At 40.0% G+C, this 16,700-nt stretch overlaps 1 protein-coding gene across 3 annotated transcripts in view; it reads left to right on the forward strand.

Annotated features, from left to right (window-relative positions):
- Nucleotides 1-16,460, forward strand: part of PLEKHB2 (pleckstrin homology domain containing B2) — a 42,176-nt gene extending 25,716 nt beyond the window's left edge. For 2 of the 3 annotated variants that reach the window (XM_061182997.1, XM_061182999.1), the window contains 2 exons: nucleotides 8,707-8,815; nucleotides 13,648-16,460. In XM_061182997.1, the coding sequence (XP_061038980.1) occupies nucleotides 8,707-8,815; nucleotides 13,648-13,784 (246 nt within the window). In that variant the 3' untranslated portion in view covers nucleotides 13,785-16,460. The remainder of the gene's footprint in view (nucleotides 1-8,706; nucleotides 8,816-13,647) is intronic. The other variant, XM_061182998.1, reaches the window with a different exon arrangement.
- The last annotated feature ends 240 nt before the right edge of the window (nucleotides 16,461-16,700 follow it).

Raw genomic sequence — 16,700 nt, forward strand, 5'->3', positions numbered from 1 at the left:
GCTGATTCCCCCCACTTCATTCTTCCTTTTCAGAATTCTTTTAGCTATTCTGATTCCACTTTCTTTCCATGTAAATTTGTCTAAATGTACAACAAAATCTTTCTGGGATTTTGATAGAAATCAGGTTTTTGGGGGGAGAATTGACATCTATTATGTTGAGCTTCCAATCCATGAAAATGGACTGTCTGTTTAGATCCTGTTTTTTTTTCACTAGCATTTTGTAGGTTTCAATATATAAATCCTGTATATGTTTTGTTAGATTTATACTTAAATATTTCTTTTTTTTTGAATTTTTGTATGTGGTATTTCAAATTTCATTTTCTCCATGTTTATTGCTATTATATAGAAACACAGTTGATTTTTATATGTTGATCCTGTAGCCTGTGAACTTACTACTAAACTCACTTATTAGTTCTATAAGTATTTTATTTTATAAATTTATTTATTTATTGGCTGTGTTGGGTGTTCGTTGATGTGCGCGGGCTTTCTCTAGTTGCGGCGAGCGGGGGCTACTCTTCGTTTGCGGTGTGCGGGCTTCTCATTGTGGTGGCTTCTCTTTCTTGCCAAGCATGGGCTCTAAGCGCACGGGCTTCAGTAGTCGTGGCTCACGGGCTCTAGAGCGCAGGCTCAGTAGTTGTGGCACACGGGCTTAGTTGCTCCGCGGCATGTGGGATCTTCCCGGACCAGGGCTCGAACCCGTGTCCCCTGCATTGGCAGGCAGATTCTTAACCACTGCACCACCAGGGAAGTCCAAGTATTTTATTTTAGATTGTTTGCAATATACTACATAGACAGTCATGTCATCTACAAATAGAGTTATTTCTTCCTTTGTAGTCTGTGTACCTTCTATTTCCTTGCCTTGCCTTGCCTTATTGCCCTGGTTAGAACTTCCAGTATTATATTGAAGAGCAATGGTGAGAGCAGGCATTCTTGCCTTGTTCCTGATTTTACGGGGAATGCATTCAGTTTTTCCACACTAAATGTGATGTTTTTTGTAGATGTTCTTTGTCAAGTTGAAGAAGGTCCTTCTTTTTTTTAGTTTTCTGAGTGTTTACCATGAATGGGTGTTGGATTTTGTCAGATACCTTTTCTGCATCAATTGATTTGGTCATGTGATTTTTTTTTTTTTTAAAACCTTACTAATATGGTGGATTACATTGATTTTCGAATACTGAACCAGCTTTGCATCCCTGGAATAAATCTCACTAGGTTGTGGTGTATAATTCTTTTCATTTATTGCTGAATTCTATGTTTGCTAATATTTATTAGGAGTTTTTGCAACTGTATTCATGAGGGATATTGGTCTGTAGTTTTCTTTTTTTGTACTCTGTTTTATTTTGTTATCAGGTGATACTGGCTTTATAGAATTTTAGGAACTGTTCCATGCTCTTGTATTTTCTAGAAGATATTGTGTAGAAGTGATGTTAATTCTTCTTTAATCATTTGGTAGACATTTCCAGTGAAACTGTCTGGGCCTGCCTGGAGATTTCTTTTTGGGGATATTTTAAATTACAAATTCTGTTTTCTTAATAGTTACAGGACTGTTCATTCTCTATTTTATATTGAATGGGTTGTGGTATTTTATACTTTTTGAGGAATTGGTCCTTTTCATTTATATAAGTTGTCTAATTTATGTGTGCAGCTCTATCATTTGGTCCATACACACTTATATTTTCTTGGTGGATGAACCCTATTATCATTATGTTATGTCCTTCTCTGTTTCTGATAATTTTCTTTAGTCTTATGTCTACTCTATCTGATATTAATGTAGCCACTTCTGCTTCCTTTTTAATAATGTTTGCATGATATCTCTTTTCCCATCTTTCTTCTTTCAACATACATATTACATTTGAAGTTTCTTATAGACAGCATATAGTTGGGTCATCCCCTCATCCCCCCATCTGACAAATCTCTATCTTGTAACTGGTATATTTAGGCCATTTACATTTTTTTATTGTGTAAGTTTAAGGTGTACTATATGTTATTTTGATACCTTTATATATTGTAAATGATTGCAAATGTAGCAATATTTATTACACTACATAATTACAGTATGATATTATTGTCTATATTCATTATATGATGGATTAGATCTCAAGGCTTATTTAATACTTGTTACAAGTTTGTACCCTTAAACACCATCACTCTTATCCTTCCCCACAGACCATTTGCATATAATGTAATTTTGATACGTTAAGTATGCCATTTTATTTTTTGTTTTCCTTTGGTTCTGTTTTTCATTTCTGTACTTTTACTTAAGCTTTTTGTGAGTTACTGGAACATGTTTTATTTTATCTTATTTATTGTTTATTTATTTTTATTTTTATTTATTTTTTGGCTGCACTGTGCGGCTTGTGGGACCTTAGTTCCCCGACCAGGGAGCTAACCCAGGCCCTTGGTGGTGAGAGCGCAGAGTCCTAACCACTGGACTGCCAGGGAATTCCCATAGAACATGTTTTAGAATTACATTTTGATGTATCTGTAATGTTTTGAGTATCTCTTTGTATTGCTGTTTTAATGGTTGCTCTAGTTATTACATTATACATATACACATATTTTTCAAAGTCCAGTGTTCACATTTTACCAGGTCCAGTGAAGTGTCAAGCCATTACCTCGAAATTCCTTTTTTCTCTCTCATTTTATGGTATAATTGTTTTAAGTATTTCTTTTACATGTATTGAGAACCATATTAGATGGTGTTACAGATTTTGCTACAGCTGTCAAACTTATTAGAAAAATCAAGATGTGATTTTTATTATATTTACATGTATTCTGCTCTGACCATATTTTTTTACCTCCTGATGTTTAAAGATTTCGTTTATTATTTACTGTTTAGTGAACTTCCTTTTGTCATTCTCTTAGGATAGATCTGCTGGCAACAGATCCTCCGTTTTCCTTCATCTGAGAATGTCTCAATTTCATCTTTGTTCTGAAGAATATTTTCAGTAGTATAGAATTCTGAGTTGACATTTCTTTCAGCACTTGGTAAATGTGTGCTATTTCCTTTGGCCCTCCTGATTTCTGATTAGAAATTTGCTATCATTTGAATTTTTTTCCCCCGTATACGTAGTGCATTGTTTCTGGCTACTTTCCTTGTCTTTAGTTTTCAGAAGTTTGACTGTGATGTGTATATTTGGGGATTTATCTTTTCTGGTGTTCATTCAGTTTCTTGAATACGTAGGTTTATGTTTCTTGCTAAATTTGGGAAATTTTAACCTATTATTTCTGGAATGTTGTTTTAGACCCACCCTCTTTCTCTAATGAAACTGATGAAGCAGATGTTAGATGTCCCACATGTCTCAGAGTTTTTGTTCATTTTTTTTCTTCAATCTGCTTTTTCTCTGTTGTAATTAGGTAATTTCTAGTCTTTATATTCATGTTCATTGATTATTTGTCACCTCTATTTGTTGTTGATTTATATTCATGTTCATTGATTATTTGTCATCTCTATTTGTTGTTGAGTCCATTCATTGAATAATTTATTAGTTATTTTTATATTTCTAAAATTTTCATAGGTTATTCTTGATATATATCTTTATATAGTTTTTCCTGATATTTTTCTGGTTTTGTGGAGACTTCCTGTTTCTTTTATGAATTTCAAACATGTTCTTAATTACTTATTGAAATATTTTAATGATAGCTGCTTTAAAATCCTTCCTAGGTAATTCCAACATCTTTGTCATCTTGGTGTTGGTCTCTTTTGTTGTCTTTTCTCATCCAGTTTGAGATCTTCCTGGTTCTTGGTATGATGAATTATTCTTTATCAAAACCTGGACATTTTAAATATTATAAGACTGAATCTACTTAAGTCTTGCGTTTTAGCAGACTTCCTCCTAATGCTCCTCTGGTGGGTGAAGAGGGGGTCTGCTTTGTTCCTTCATGTAACGGTGGAAGTCCAGGTTGTCCCCTGGGTCCCAGTTGACACTGGCTCATTGTCACTGCTGGGAGGGCTGGGAATTCAGGCCCTTCTCTAGGTCTCTGCTGACACCAGCCTGCCTGGGAGTTGGAGGGACGTTCCCTACTGCTCCCCACTAACCTTCACTAATACTATGGTTACTGATAAGAGGTTGTGGAAGTACTTGCTCTCCACTGGGTCTCTGTTGATCCTACTCCAGCAGGACAGGAAGGGGCACCTTGTTTCTGCTGGGAAGAGATGGGAGTTCTGGCTCCTTGCATGGTCTCCACTGACACTGTGGCATGGGACTGGAGGTGACCTGTTTCCATCTGGTAGGGGTGAAATTCCCAGCTTCCCACTTGGCCTTCTCTGACACTGTTTGAGATGGGGGTGGGAGAGCGTCTTTCTCCATACTTGACTTTGCTGGTGGGAGTAATAGCCACAGCTATTTTTGTGTTGTTTGGCTGGAGTGGAGCAGTTACTGCCTGAAAATGGTCTCTCTTGCCAGATTGGCCTTTTCCTTCTTAGGCTCTTTGGGTAGAGACAGCAGGCTTTCCTTGAGGCAGACCAAAAAAGGTCTGCACATGTTGGCATTTCTTGGTTGCCGCTTCTACATTATCCAGTCGGATGTAGGAGGCAAAAAGAAAACCCAGGGAACTCACTGTGTGTCCTTCTTAGGGTCATGAGGTCCCTAGACAGTCAACCGCCTTCTCTCCACCTTTCAGAGTCTCCTTGTGTTTGTTGTATGTATAGTGTCCAGGGTTTTCAGTTGTACTTAGCAGGAAGAATAGGGAAAACAACGTCTGCATCTATTCTTTCTTACAAAAGCATAAATTCTGTCTGCTTTTGTAAGATAACAGGTTTAATTCTACATACGTATTTGCCAGGCCACAGCTCCCTGTTCTCCCCTGTGCATAGCCTTTGTCACATAATGACAATAATTGTAATTGTCTGTAAACATGTCTGCCCTGTCACCACCTGTGAGCTCATAAAGAAGGCCAGGCCTTTCATCTCCGTATTTCCCAGTATACAGTAGTCCTTTACTTGGTCAGTGGAGGCAGTCCACTGCCCATTTCTGGCAATGCCCTTTCATAGGCATGTCCTGTTGGAAAACTGCCAGTTACCTGCCCAGGCCTCAGACCTCAGACCCCCCCAGTATCCTCAGTCTTTTATATTCTCCTGCCAGGAACTGCTGGAAATTGGGCTGGGGAGGGTTTTGCTGCTAGGCTGGCTTCACCAAGAGAAAACTGGCTTTGGATGAATCTCGTTTATCACCTGGTCCAAACTGATCATTTTAGAGATGAACAAAACAAGGCCTACAGTAGTTAGATGACTTACTGAAGGTCAAGTTAATGGTACAGCTGAAATGAAATTGGAATCTCTGGCAAGTCCAGTTCTCTTTTTTGTTGTGTTTTCCACCTACTTTATTTTACAGCCTGAAAGTAGATTCCAGTTGTGGGTTTGTTCTTTTAGAATCTTAAAACAAAGGGCATAAGCACACTGTCTGATGTTCTTTATTTATTATTATTATTTTAAAAATATTTATTTATTTATTGGGCAGCACCAGGTCTTAGTTGCGGCGTGTGGGATCTTTAGTTGCGTCTTGGGAACGATCTCTTAGTAGCGGCATGCGTGCGGGATCTAGTTCCCTGACCAGGGATTGAACCCGGGCCCCCTTCATTGGGAGCGTGGAGTCTTAGCCACTGGACCACCAGGGAAGTCCCATCATGTTCTTTATTTTTTTAATAGAGTGTCAAACTTTATTGACTGCAGCTTGGAGAACCAATTTTAATATATTCCCAGTGGTTTCAAAATTGTATTTTTCAAAATTGAGGTATAATTGACATGCAACATTATATTAGTTTCAGGTATACAACATAATGATCTGTATTTGTATATATTGCAAAATAATCACTGCACTAGGTCTAGTTAAAATCTGTCACCATACATAAAGAATTTTTTTTCTTGTGTTGAAAACTTTTAAGACCTACCCTCTTCGTAACTTTCAAATATGCAGTATAGTATTATTAACTATAGTCACCATGCTGTATATTATATCCCCATGATTTATTTATTTATTTATTTATTTATTTATTTATTTATTTAATTTATTTTATTTTTGGCTGCGTTGGGTCTTCGTTGCTGCACGTGGGCTTTCTCTAGTTGTGGCGAGCGGGGGCTACTCTTTGTTGCGGTGTGCGGGCTTCTCTTTGCGGTGGCTTCTCTTGTGGAGCTTGGGCTCTGGGCGCGTGGGCTTCAGTAGTTGTGGCTCACGGGCTCTAGAGCACAGGCTCAGTAGTTGTGGTGCACGGGCTTAGTTGCTCTGCGGCATGTGGGATCTTCCCGGACCGGGGCTTGAGCCCGTGTCCCCTGCATTGGCAGGCGGAGTCTCTTCCCACTGTGCCACCAGGGAAGCCCCCTATTTATTTTATGACTGGAACTTTGTACGTTTTGACTCCTTCACCCAATTTGTTCACGCCTGCCCCCCCCCCCAGGCCCTCCTTCCTCTCTGGCAACCACCAGTCTGTTCTCTGTATCTGTGTGCTTGCTTTTTTGTTTGTTTTTTAGAAAATATTAGATTCCACATATAGATGAGATCATATGGTATTTGTCTTTCTCTGTCTGACTTCTTTTGAAAATTCGAGGTCTGTCCATGTTGTCGAAAATGGCAAGTTGTCCTTTTTAATGGCAGAATAATATTCCATTGTATATTTGGACCACATTTTCTTTATCCATTTGCTGATGGACACTTAGGTTGTTTCCATATCTTAGCTATTGTAAATAATGATGCAGTGAACATGGGGATACAGATATCTTTTTGAGTTAGTGTTTTTGTTTCCTTTGGATAAATACCCAGAAGTGGAATTGCTGGATCAACTGGTAGTTCTATGTTTAATTTTTTGAGGAACATCCTTCCATTACTGTTTATCATAGTGGAGGCACCAATTTATATTCCTATCAGCTGTGTATGAGGGTTCCCTTTTCTCCGCATCCTTGCCAACACTTGTTATTTCTTGTCTTTTTAATAATAGTCATTCTAACAGGTGTGAGGTGATACCTCATTGTGGTTTTGATTTGCATTTCCCTGATGATTAGTGATGTTGAGTATCTTTTCATGTGCCTGTTGGCCATCTGTATTTCTTCTTTGGGAAGATGTCTATTCAGTTCTTTGGCCCGTTTTTTAATCAGATTATTTTTTTGCTGTTGAGTTGTATGAGTTCCTTATATATTTTGGATATTAACTTCTTATCAGATATGTGATTTGCAAATATTTTCTCCCATTCAGTAGGTTGCCTTCTCATTTTGTCGGTGGTTTCCTTTGCTGTACAGAAGCTTTTTAGTTGATGTAGTCCCACGTTTATTTCCACTTTTATTGCCTTTGCTTTTGGAGTCAGATCCAAAAAATCATCGCCATGACCAATGTCAAGGAGCTTATCACCTATGTTTTTTTCTAAGAGTTTTATGGTTTCAGGTCTTACATCTTTCATCCATTTTGAGTTAATTTTTGTGTATGGTATAAGATAGTGGTCTAGTTTCATTCTTTTGCATGTGGCTGTCTAGTTTTCCCAGCACCATTTATCGAAGAGACTGTCCTTTCCCCATTGTATATTCTTGGCTCCTTTGTTGTAAGTTAATTGACCATATATGCGTGGGTTTACTTCTGGGCACTCTCTTCTTTTCCATTGATCTGTGTGTCTGTTTTTATGCCAATACCATACTGTTGTGATTACTTTGTAGTATAGTTTGAAATCTGGGAGCATGATGCCTCCAGCTTTATTCTTCTTTCTTTGGCTATTTTGGGTCTTTTGTAGTTCCATACAAATTTTAGGATTGTTCTATTTCTGCAAAAAATGCCATTGGAAATTTGTTAGGGATTGCATTGAATCTGTAGATTACTTTGGATAGTATGGACATTTTAACTATTCTTCCAATCCATTAGCTTGGAATATCTTTCCATTTATTTGTATTTTCAATTTCTTTCATCAGTGCCTTATAGTTTTCAGCGTACAGGCCTTTCACCTCCTTGGTTAAATTTATTCCTAGGTATTTTATTGTTTTTCTGTTTGTTTTTGTTTTGCTTTTTAATTTTTATTTTATATTAGGGTACAGTTGATTTACAGTGTTGTGTTAGTTTCAGGTGTACAGCAAAGTGATTCAGTTATACATACACATATATCTATTCTTTTTCAGATTCTTTTCCCATATAGGTTATCACAGAGTATTGAGTAGAGTTCCCTGTGCTATACAGTAGGTCCTTGTTGATTATCTATTTTATATATAGTAGTGTGTATATGTTAATAATTTATTGTTTTTGATGCAATTGTAAATGGGATCGTTTTCTTAATTTCCCTTTCTGAACGTTTGTTATTAGCGTGTAGAAACGCAACAGATTTCTGTACATTGATTTCGTATCCTGCAACTTTACTGAATTCATTTATTCTTACAGTTTTTTGGTGGAGTCTTTAGGGTTTTCTATATATAATATTCTGTCATCTGCAAGTCGTGACAGTTTTACTTTTTCCTTTCCAGTTTGGATGCCTTTTATTTCCTAGTCTAATTGCTCTGCCTAGGCCTTCCAATAATATGTTGAATAAAAGTGGTGAGAGTGGACATCCTTGTCTTGTTCCTGATCTTAGAGGAAATGCTTTCAGTTTTTCACCATTGAGTATGATGCTAGCTATGGGCTTGTCATATATAGCTTTTATTATATTGAGGTATGTTCTCTTTATACCCACGTTGTTGAGAGTTTTTATTATAAATGGATGTTGAAATTTGAAAATGGTATTTCTAATGGGCCTGTATCTTTTCAGCAGGCATACGGCTATGGTCCATACAGTGGTGCATACCCGCCAGGAACTCAAGTTGTCTATGCTGCAAATGGGCAGGCTTATGCTGTACCCTACCAGTACCCATATGCAGGTAACTTATGCCAGCCTTTCATTCCTTGTTTCTCTTCATTTAGTGAGTCGATCAGTAAAGCCTGAAGAATTTTTATTTCTCAATTTAAAGTGAGCTATGTTTCTTCTGGTTAGACTAGAAATCACTCTGCTACTTAAAAAAAAAAAAAGCATTATATATCTTCACGCTGCTTTACAAAAGTTAGAGTGGGCTTGATTTTTAAAACTTCACTATTGTATCCAGATTCATCCCAAAGAAGAGAATTTGTACTTCCTGAAATTCACTTACATTAAGAAGCAACCAAACTAAGAGGCCCATTTTAAGGGATAAAAGGCAATCTTTCTCTTTTTTTTCCTTCTGGTAATATCCTTCAAAAATTATCACTACTTGGGTGTGATGTTCCATTTTGCAGGTGAAGTAGAGGCCTGGGAGGGCTTATGTTTATTCTGGGCTTTTAATGGGTTCCTTTCATTTTCGCCTCACCCGAAACAAGTTGTTAGGTGTGAATGACTGGCCTGTGTAGGAGGCATCAAGTCCTAGGTGCAGCATGGGCGGGGGAAGTCTGTGGGCTGGAGGTGCAGGAATATGCTGGGGCCTACAACCAGGGCAAGGGGGACCAGAGCTACATGCCTCATGGCCTGAAGAGTGAGGCCACACCCAGACCCCAATGAGCAGGTGAAGTCAGGCAGGGGCAGGTCACAGTGGGTATGGCATGTCAGAGCGACACACAGGAGAGTGAATTGGTGAATAGACGAATGGGAGCCCAGAGCTTGCCAAGAGATCAGAGCTGTAAGTGGCTGTGAGCAAACCTAGCACAGTGCCTTAACGCAGAAGCAGTGGAAGGAGAGTGTGTTACCGGAAGGGTGAGTGGCCACTGATATTAATGCCACAGAGAAGCCACGGGGGCTGCCACAGGGTCTCTGGATTTGGCCAGCCCCAGACTCAGAGTGTCCTTTTGGTTAGTGGTGGTTACTTTGGTTTTTTATGCATTAGCACCTAATACAAGAGAGTTTCCCCTGTTATCTGTTTCTGGAATCGGATGCAGTGCACTCAACTAGCGTAGACTGAAGGATTCTGCCTTGCTTGTTTATTTTTTTTTTCATGTCAAGTTGAAAACTGATAAAATAATGATGCTGAATAATGAACTATTTGTCTATCCTCTAATCCTAGCACAACTACTTTGGTTTGAATGTTTTTCCCCATGTAAAATAATTGTTTCATCTTTGTTATCTTACATTACTTTTTTGCATTCTATTCTCATTTTATCAATAAAATTTTATGTATTTTGTCCAGAGTGCTACATAATCTTCTTAAGTATTTTTAATCATTGCATACTGTCATGTGGGGTGATGTATTATTAGTTGTCTTTACTTTTTTCTTTTCATTTTTACTGTGGTAGATATTGCTTTGAATATTTCTAATCATTTTCTTTTCCATTCCTGTTAAATATGTCTTAGAATACATTTCTGATTTCTCTATATTAAATTAATATGTCAAAGGGCATAAACATTTCTGTTTCTTTTGATACCATTAAAAAATTATAAAAGTTTTCAAACATACGAAAGTAGGGACAGTAAATGAACTGTCAAATTTGCCTGTTACCAGCTTCAACAGTTACCACATCTTGTTTCACCTGTACCTTCTCTCCCCACCTCTGGATTGTTTTGAGGGAAATTCAGACTTTATGTCATTTCATCTGACAGTATTACAGTAAGTCTTGATACCATTTACCAAGTTAATTTCCAGAATAGCTCGCCAGTTTATAATGCCACTAGGAGTTAATGACGTACTGGTTTCTCTGTAGTCCCATAAAGATTGCCTCTTGTTGTGCTCCGAAAGTTTGGTAAGGTCTTAACATGGAGTCAGGTTGCTTTAGTTTACATTTCTATGATGACTGGCAAAGATAAACATTGTACAATTGTTTACAAATTAGATTTTCCCTTGTATGAATTATTTTTTTTTCCCCATTTATTTTGGGGTTGGTGGTCAGTTTTTAAGCCCTAGCCTAATCGTCTGATGAGAACCAGCCTTTTATTCAGCCCCTAGGCCACAGACTGGGATAATCCCAGCTGTTTCTAATTCTGTAGAAAAGCAGAAGTTCTGTGCTTGTGCTTGTGAAGGGAATTTCTGTACCTAGGATTCCATCCTTGCCTTTGACTTTCATGATGAAAAAAGAGACAGCACGCTCGGGGCCACCTCAGAATACTTGCTGCTGAGGGCTGAGTGCAGTCCATAGGCATTCGGCATTTGCGCTGTGACCAGCTAGCAGTGTGCTTGCTGTGGAAGGGCTGCTCAGTAGTGGTCGTCCCACTGCAGCATCGTGCTGGTAGCCAGACAGGAGCTCTTCAGTCAGCCTCTCTAAGGTACTCCGGTGCTTTGCCAGCTTCATGACACGCTGCCTTGCAGTGTCCATAGAGGCCCTGGTCGTGCAGAGAAGGTTAAAGGCCTTCTCTTTAATATGATTGGGGACGGGTGGCCAGGCAGCCAGTTTAGAAGTGCACAGAGTGCTGTGTGCACACTATAAGTATTCTGTTTTAATTTTCCCACGTTAGTGGACATTTGTTCAGCTGTCTCTTGTTGTGGGCTTGCGGTCTTTGGTTTGAGTTGCCTCCTTTGGTTGGAGTCCTCTGTTTCTGTCTTACGGAGATGGTACTCGTGACACATGATTGCACTACAGTTTCCAGGGCCAAGTCTGAGAGCAGACCTCTAGATTTTGTGATTCTTGGTGTCTCCTCCCCCATCTTTTATAATTTACTCAATTCGTTGGTTTGATGGTAATTTGTAAAAGTTACTTGCCTTTATTTAGCCTTTCCTAAAGTATCTAACTTAATTGTCATAGAAACAGTATCTGCCTTTTCTACATTCGTGTTTTGATCATTTATGTAAAGTTTAGTTAAATTAGATAATTAAAATAAGTACAACTTGGAAATGTCCCTAGTTGACTTTGGTAAAGACTTAGCTTCTGGGACTTCCCTGGTGGCGCAGTGGTTAAGAATCCGCCTGCCAATGCAGGGACCATGGGTTCGATCCCTGGTCTGGGAAGATCCCACGTGCCGCAGAGCAACTAAGCCCGTGAGCCACAACTACTGAAGCCTGTGCACCTGGAGCCTGTGTTCCACAGTAAGAGAAGCCAGCGCAATGAGAAGCCCGCACACCGCAACGAAGAGGAGCCCCCGCTCGCCGCAACTAGAGAGAAGCCCACGTGCAGCAGCGAAGACCCAACGCAGCCAAAAATAAATAAATAAATAAATTTATTAAAAAAAAGAAAAAAAAAAGACTTAGCTCCCTGGTAGGAGCAGAGGTGAGCAGGCACTGCGGCAGAAGTTGGCTCCTGGTCGTGCAGCGAGGAGGTCCCTCTGGGGGGCTAACAGAGGGAATGCAGGTTTAGATTTTTCAGGGGATCTTTTAATTAGGTCAGCTTACAGGTTCCTACTATATTGCATTTCACTACTTGGAGTTGCCTAATTGAAATTTTTTTAAATTTCAAGGCTGTGATAGTGAATGCTACAGTTCACCAGTTTTGTAGTTTAAACATACTGCCCTCGACCCCCGTGTGCCTCACTTTTGCCTGTCTGTAAAATAGGGATAACAGGAAGCTCAACTCATAGGGTTGTTGTGAGGACTAAGTGAGTCAATGAATGTAAATGCTTGTAATACTATAAGTGCTTAGACTAGTAAGCACTTGTAGATGTTAGCCTTTAGTGTCACTGTTGGTTTCACTTCCATTCTTCATCTACATGGACATATCACTATTGGATTAATCTCTCTATTTCCTAGGGTTGAACTGCTAAGGGGATAGTGGGTCAAGGAGGAAAGTTAACACTATATGTGAGCAATTTTAAAGCTAATTAGCTATTAGACAATATATTGTGAAGCATAGAAGAGAACAAGCAATACATTTCCAGTTGTAAACTTTAATTGTGCGAATAAATTTTAAATTTGTTTAAAGTTTGCTTTTTAGAAGTTTTCCCTCTAACATAAATATTTTTCCCCATAAAGACATAAGGTTAAAAATGAAGAGCAGGGGGGCTTCCCTGGTGGCGCAGTGGTTGAGAATCTGCCTGCCAATGCAGGGGACACGGGTTCGAGCCCTGGTCTGGGAAGATCCCACATGCCGCGGAGCAGCTAGACCTGTGAGCCACAGTTGCTGAGCCTGCGCGTCTGGAGCCTGTGCTCCGCAACGAGAGGCCGTGATAGTGAGAGGCCCACGCACCGCGATGAAGAGTGGCCCCCACTTGCCACAACTAGAGAAAGCCCTCGCACAGAAACGAAGACCCAACGCAGCCATAAATAAATAAATAAATAATTTAAAAAAAAAAAATGAAGAGCAGGTTAGGTTAGCAGATTAAAGGTTTAATTTAAAAACGGTTTGCATGAATACTAAGAAGCTAATTAACTTCTAGGTGGGTGTTTCTTCTTAGCTTTCAGTGGGGATTCTTGACTCTCCCATTGTCTCTAGGCTCCGTGCGTCTCCCACACTCCTCGTCTGCCTGCCATCCTGATGAGCAGAACGTGCGGGGCTGAAGTGGGCATTGGAGGCTGGAGTTTGCAGCTTCATTAGGATTCTGCTCTCTGCAGTGTCTGGGACTGTGGACCTTGGGAAGCTGAGCATCTTGATTTCCTCTTAGTGCCGTCTTAGAAATGGAGGTGTCCTCCTCACGTGGCCAAGTCCAGTCACCTTCGCTGGTGGTGGAGGAGAGCTGGGGAGCACTCGCTGCAGTCACCCCACCAGCGCCCCGAGGGAGGGGTGCAGTGCATGGAGAAACCTCAGGAAGGGTCCCAGTCAAGGGAGCCATCTTTTTGAGTGAATGTTGGACTTCACAAACTGCTCTTATTTTTTCCTTCTTTTCTAGGACTTTATGGACAGCAGCCTGCCAACCAAGTCATCATTCGTGAGCGGTATCGAGACAATGACAGTGACCTGGCACTGGGCATGCTGGCTGGAGCAGCCACAGGCATGGCCTTAGGGTCTCTGTTCTGGGTCTTCTAGAGTCCTTGGAACCTGGATGTGCATAGCTTCTGATACCCTGTGTGCAATAATATAATTTGCAGGGCATTTCTGTTTGTTATAAATGTTTTTAATAATAGTTTTAGTAGTTCTTTTGAAAGTAGTGACATCATACTTATAACTAATCCATATAAGTACCACAGAGAAGGCTTTGGACTGCTGTTTAGCTAACACGTGGACTAGTTGGGGGCACTGGCTCATTCTAGGAGTTTTTTTATGGAACTCTCAGAATACCTTATTTGAACACACCTGTTTGGAAAGGGCATTTTCCTTTTAGAGTTAGGCCTTAGTGCTTAAGGGATAGTTATTTTAGTGTTACGCTAGTAACGTCGTGATGTATGAGTGGTGAGTGATTGTGGCAAGAAGAACTGCAGCTGTTTTGGTTTAATGCCAGACTTTGAAACCTCAGACCAGACCTGGCTGCACGTTACTTCAGGAGTCGTAGGCTGGAACCTTCCTGAATCAGCGGTGTGATATCGCCACAGCCTCTGGGGCTCTGCAGGCTTCCAGCAAAGCCGACTGCTTAGGATGATGGGCGGGATGGCAGATCCCCCGCTTTAAAATGATGCTTTTCATTTTATTTTTACTAGTTTGTTTTTGGTAGTGATCCTTGGAAAACATCCCAAATTAAGAGTAGACTTGTGTCTCAGCGTTTTAGGGCTTTATCATTTAAAACTTGAACAAGGCAAAACAATTACAAATAAGTGTGTGGAGGTAGATTTGCTTTATTCAGAGGCATCATGTTTTAAGTGTTTGCTTTGAGTATTTTTATTGCCACTTCAGCCTACTTATAGCTTATTTTTCTACTTGTTGAGAAAGTAATATTAAGAGAATGGTGAAGAAAGTGGAATGAGAGCCATAGTTACAGTGTTACAGTTTTAGGGGATTGCGCTGCACTGAGGATCCCCTTTCCCACCCTTCTGAAGGCTGTTAAAGAGCCTGTTTCCTGTCCTGTGCAGGACTGGGGCGCTGTGGCTGTCCCTGAGCACTGGGGTGCGTGGAGCCCCGGTGGTGGCATGGTGGGGGAGACTCAGATTACAGATGGGAGTTGCGGTCTAAGGACATGAATGACCTGCTCAAGGTATTCCTCCATCTGACCAGGACACTGGCCTTGTTTTCATTCTTGACTCAAATGTCACAGAGAAGCTTAAAACCATTTAATTTGAGCCCCAACTATCTGTGAAGCTCTGGAAGACTGAGAGTCATGCATTTTTGTTATTTCTTATTTCTTTATTTATGTAAATTTTAAAACTTCAGTTATTCCAGTTTTCTGTCCTGCATGCTTTAAACAATGTACTTTTACAAAGGCAGTTTAGCACATTGAAGGTCTCTGCCCCTGTACTCCATGTGGCCCTATTTTCCATAAAATACACTCCTAGTAGCACAAATTCCGTTTTTATTCTATGTGGCCAGTTACATACATAGTCTTTTGTTTCACTGATCAACCCATTCCATCTCTAAGTCAGACTTAAATAGATCTATCTCCGTATGAAACCAGATGCCAAATGAACTTTGTGGTGACCACAGGTGTGTTTTCCTAGCCAATTCTATTGCACTTGTTGACACTGGAGAGTCTGTTTCCAGCTGAAAAGAAGTATACTTGGCTGTCATCTCTTTGGATGTTTGACATGGTGGAAAGTTGCCAGATGTGATGTGTGACGACACTGGTTTTGATGGTTAAAAATGTTGCTTTAGTTATTTTACATCGTATGTAGTAAGAATGGTTTTGTTCAGATGGTAACCATTATTCGAGCTGTATGTTTTACTTACAAAATACTAAACTCAGTTTTTCATGTTGCATCATTTTGAACTTGGAGTTAACTGGAACCACAGGTACTGAGTTACGTCAGTGAAATGCCCTTGAAGCAGATGGTCTCCTTTTGTTCCCCTGGCTTCCCTCTGACAGAAGGGGGAGAGCTATGGACTGAAGCTTGGGCCCACGTGTGCCCCCCCATCTCCAGTCCCTGTCCCCAGCGGGGCCAGCCCCACTGGGCAACTGTAGTTGAGTCTGGAAGTTCACTGTCACTAGTGACTTGATCCTGAGAGGAAATGCATACCCTGTATAAAGATGGGCTGAGATACTTCATTTCCCTGGCCCCAGCTCTCGTAGATGCCAACGCTTAGGTAATCCTAAATCAAGAAGTTAGGTGAGTTGGAAGGAACTTGTTCAGGTTTAGTCAGTATTTTACTTCCATGTGTACTTTTAGCTAGTTGGCCGTTGACATTGCACACATGCCAGTTGGCTTGTTTCTTAGCTCTGTTCTTTTAATTACTTGAGTTAACTTCAGGGTCTTAGATGTAAAGAGAAGGGAGAGACCCGTGGTTGTGTTTCAGGTCATCATTCATGAAACGGGCCAGACCAGGACACAAGATCTGGATCATGGGAGAAGTTCCTGCCATTGAGACAGAATGATCCACATTTATTTTCTACATTACTTGTGATACTGTGTGCTTTCTTTCTCCTTCCCAAGTTTATGTAGACACCAGCATGGGATGCAGTTCCGTTTTTTTCCCCTAGGGTTGATCTTTTTTTCTGATTGCTTGCCTGTCTCTAGTATTCTGTTGTGTCCTCAGAACCTATTTTTCCCTGTATATGCAAATTGTATGTTTATAAGTGAAAATGTTAATACAGTAAATGATTGTTAACCTTAAAGCATATTTCATTGACTTCTATTGTTTTTTTTAAATTCAGTTTATTTAAACTATAAAGATAAAAGCGGTTCATGCGTTTCTCCCATCCCCCAACCCCTGGCTCTGGCAACCAAGAATCTGTTTGTTTTTTTTTTTTTTCCATTTATTTTCTAGTAACACAGTCAGCTTTTTCTGCTGCATCACAGGCAGTAAGAATGCCATTTATGGAATGCTCAATGCATTCCATAAGTGCTAGGGAATGTATTG

Source organism: Eubalaena glacialis, chromosome 1 (genome assembly GCF_028564815.1).
Source record: "Eubalaena glacialis isolate mEubGla1 chromosome 1, mEubGla1.1.hap2.+ XY, whole genome shotgun sequence".
NCBI classification, from domain to species: Eukaryota; Metazoa; Chordata; class Mammalia; order Artiodactyla; family Balaenidae; genus Eubalaena; species Eubalaena glacialis.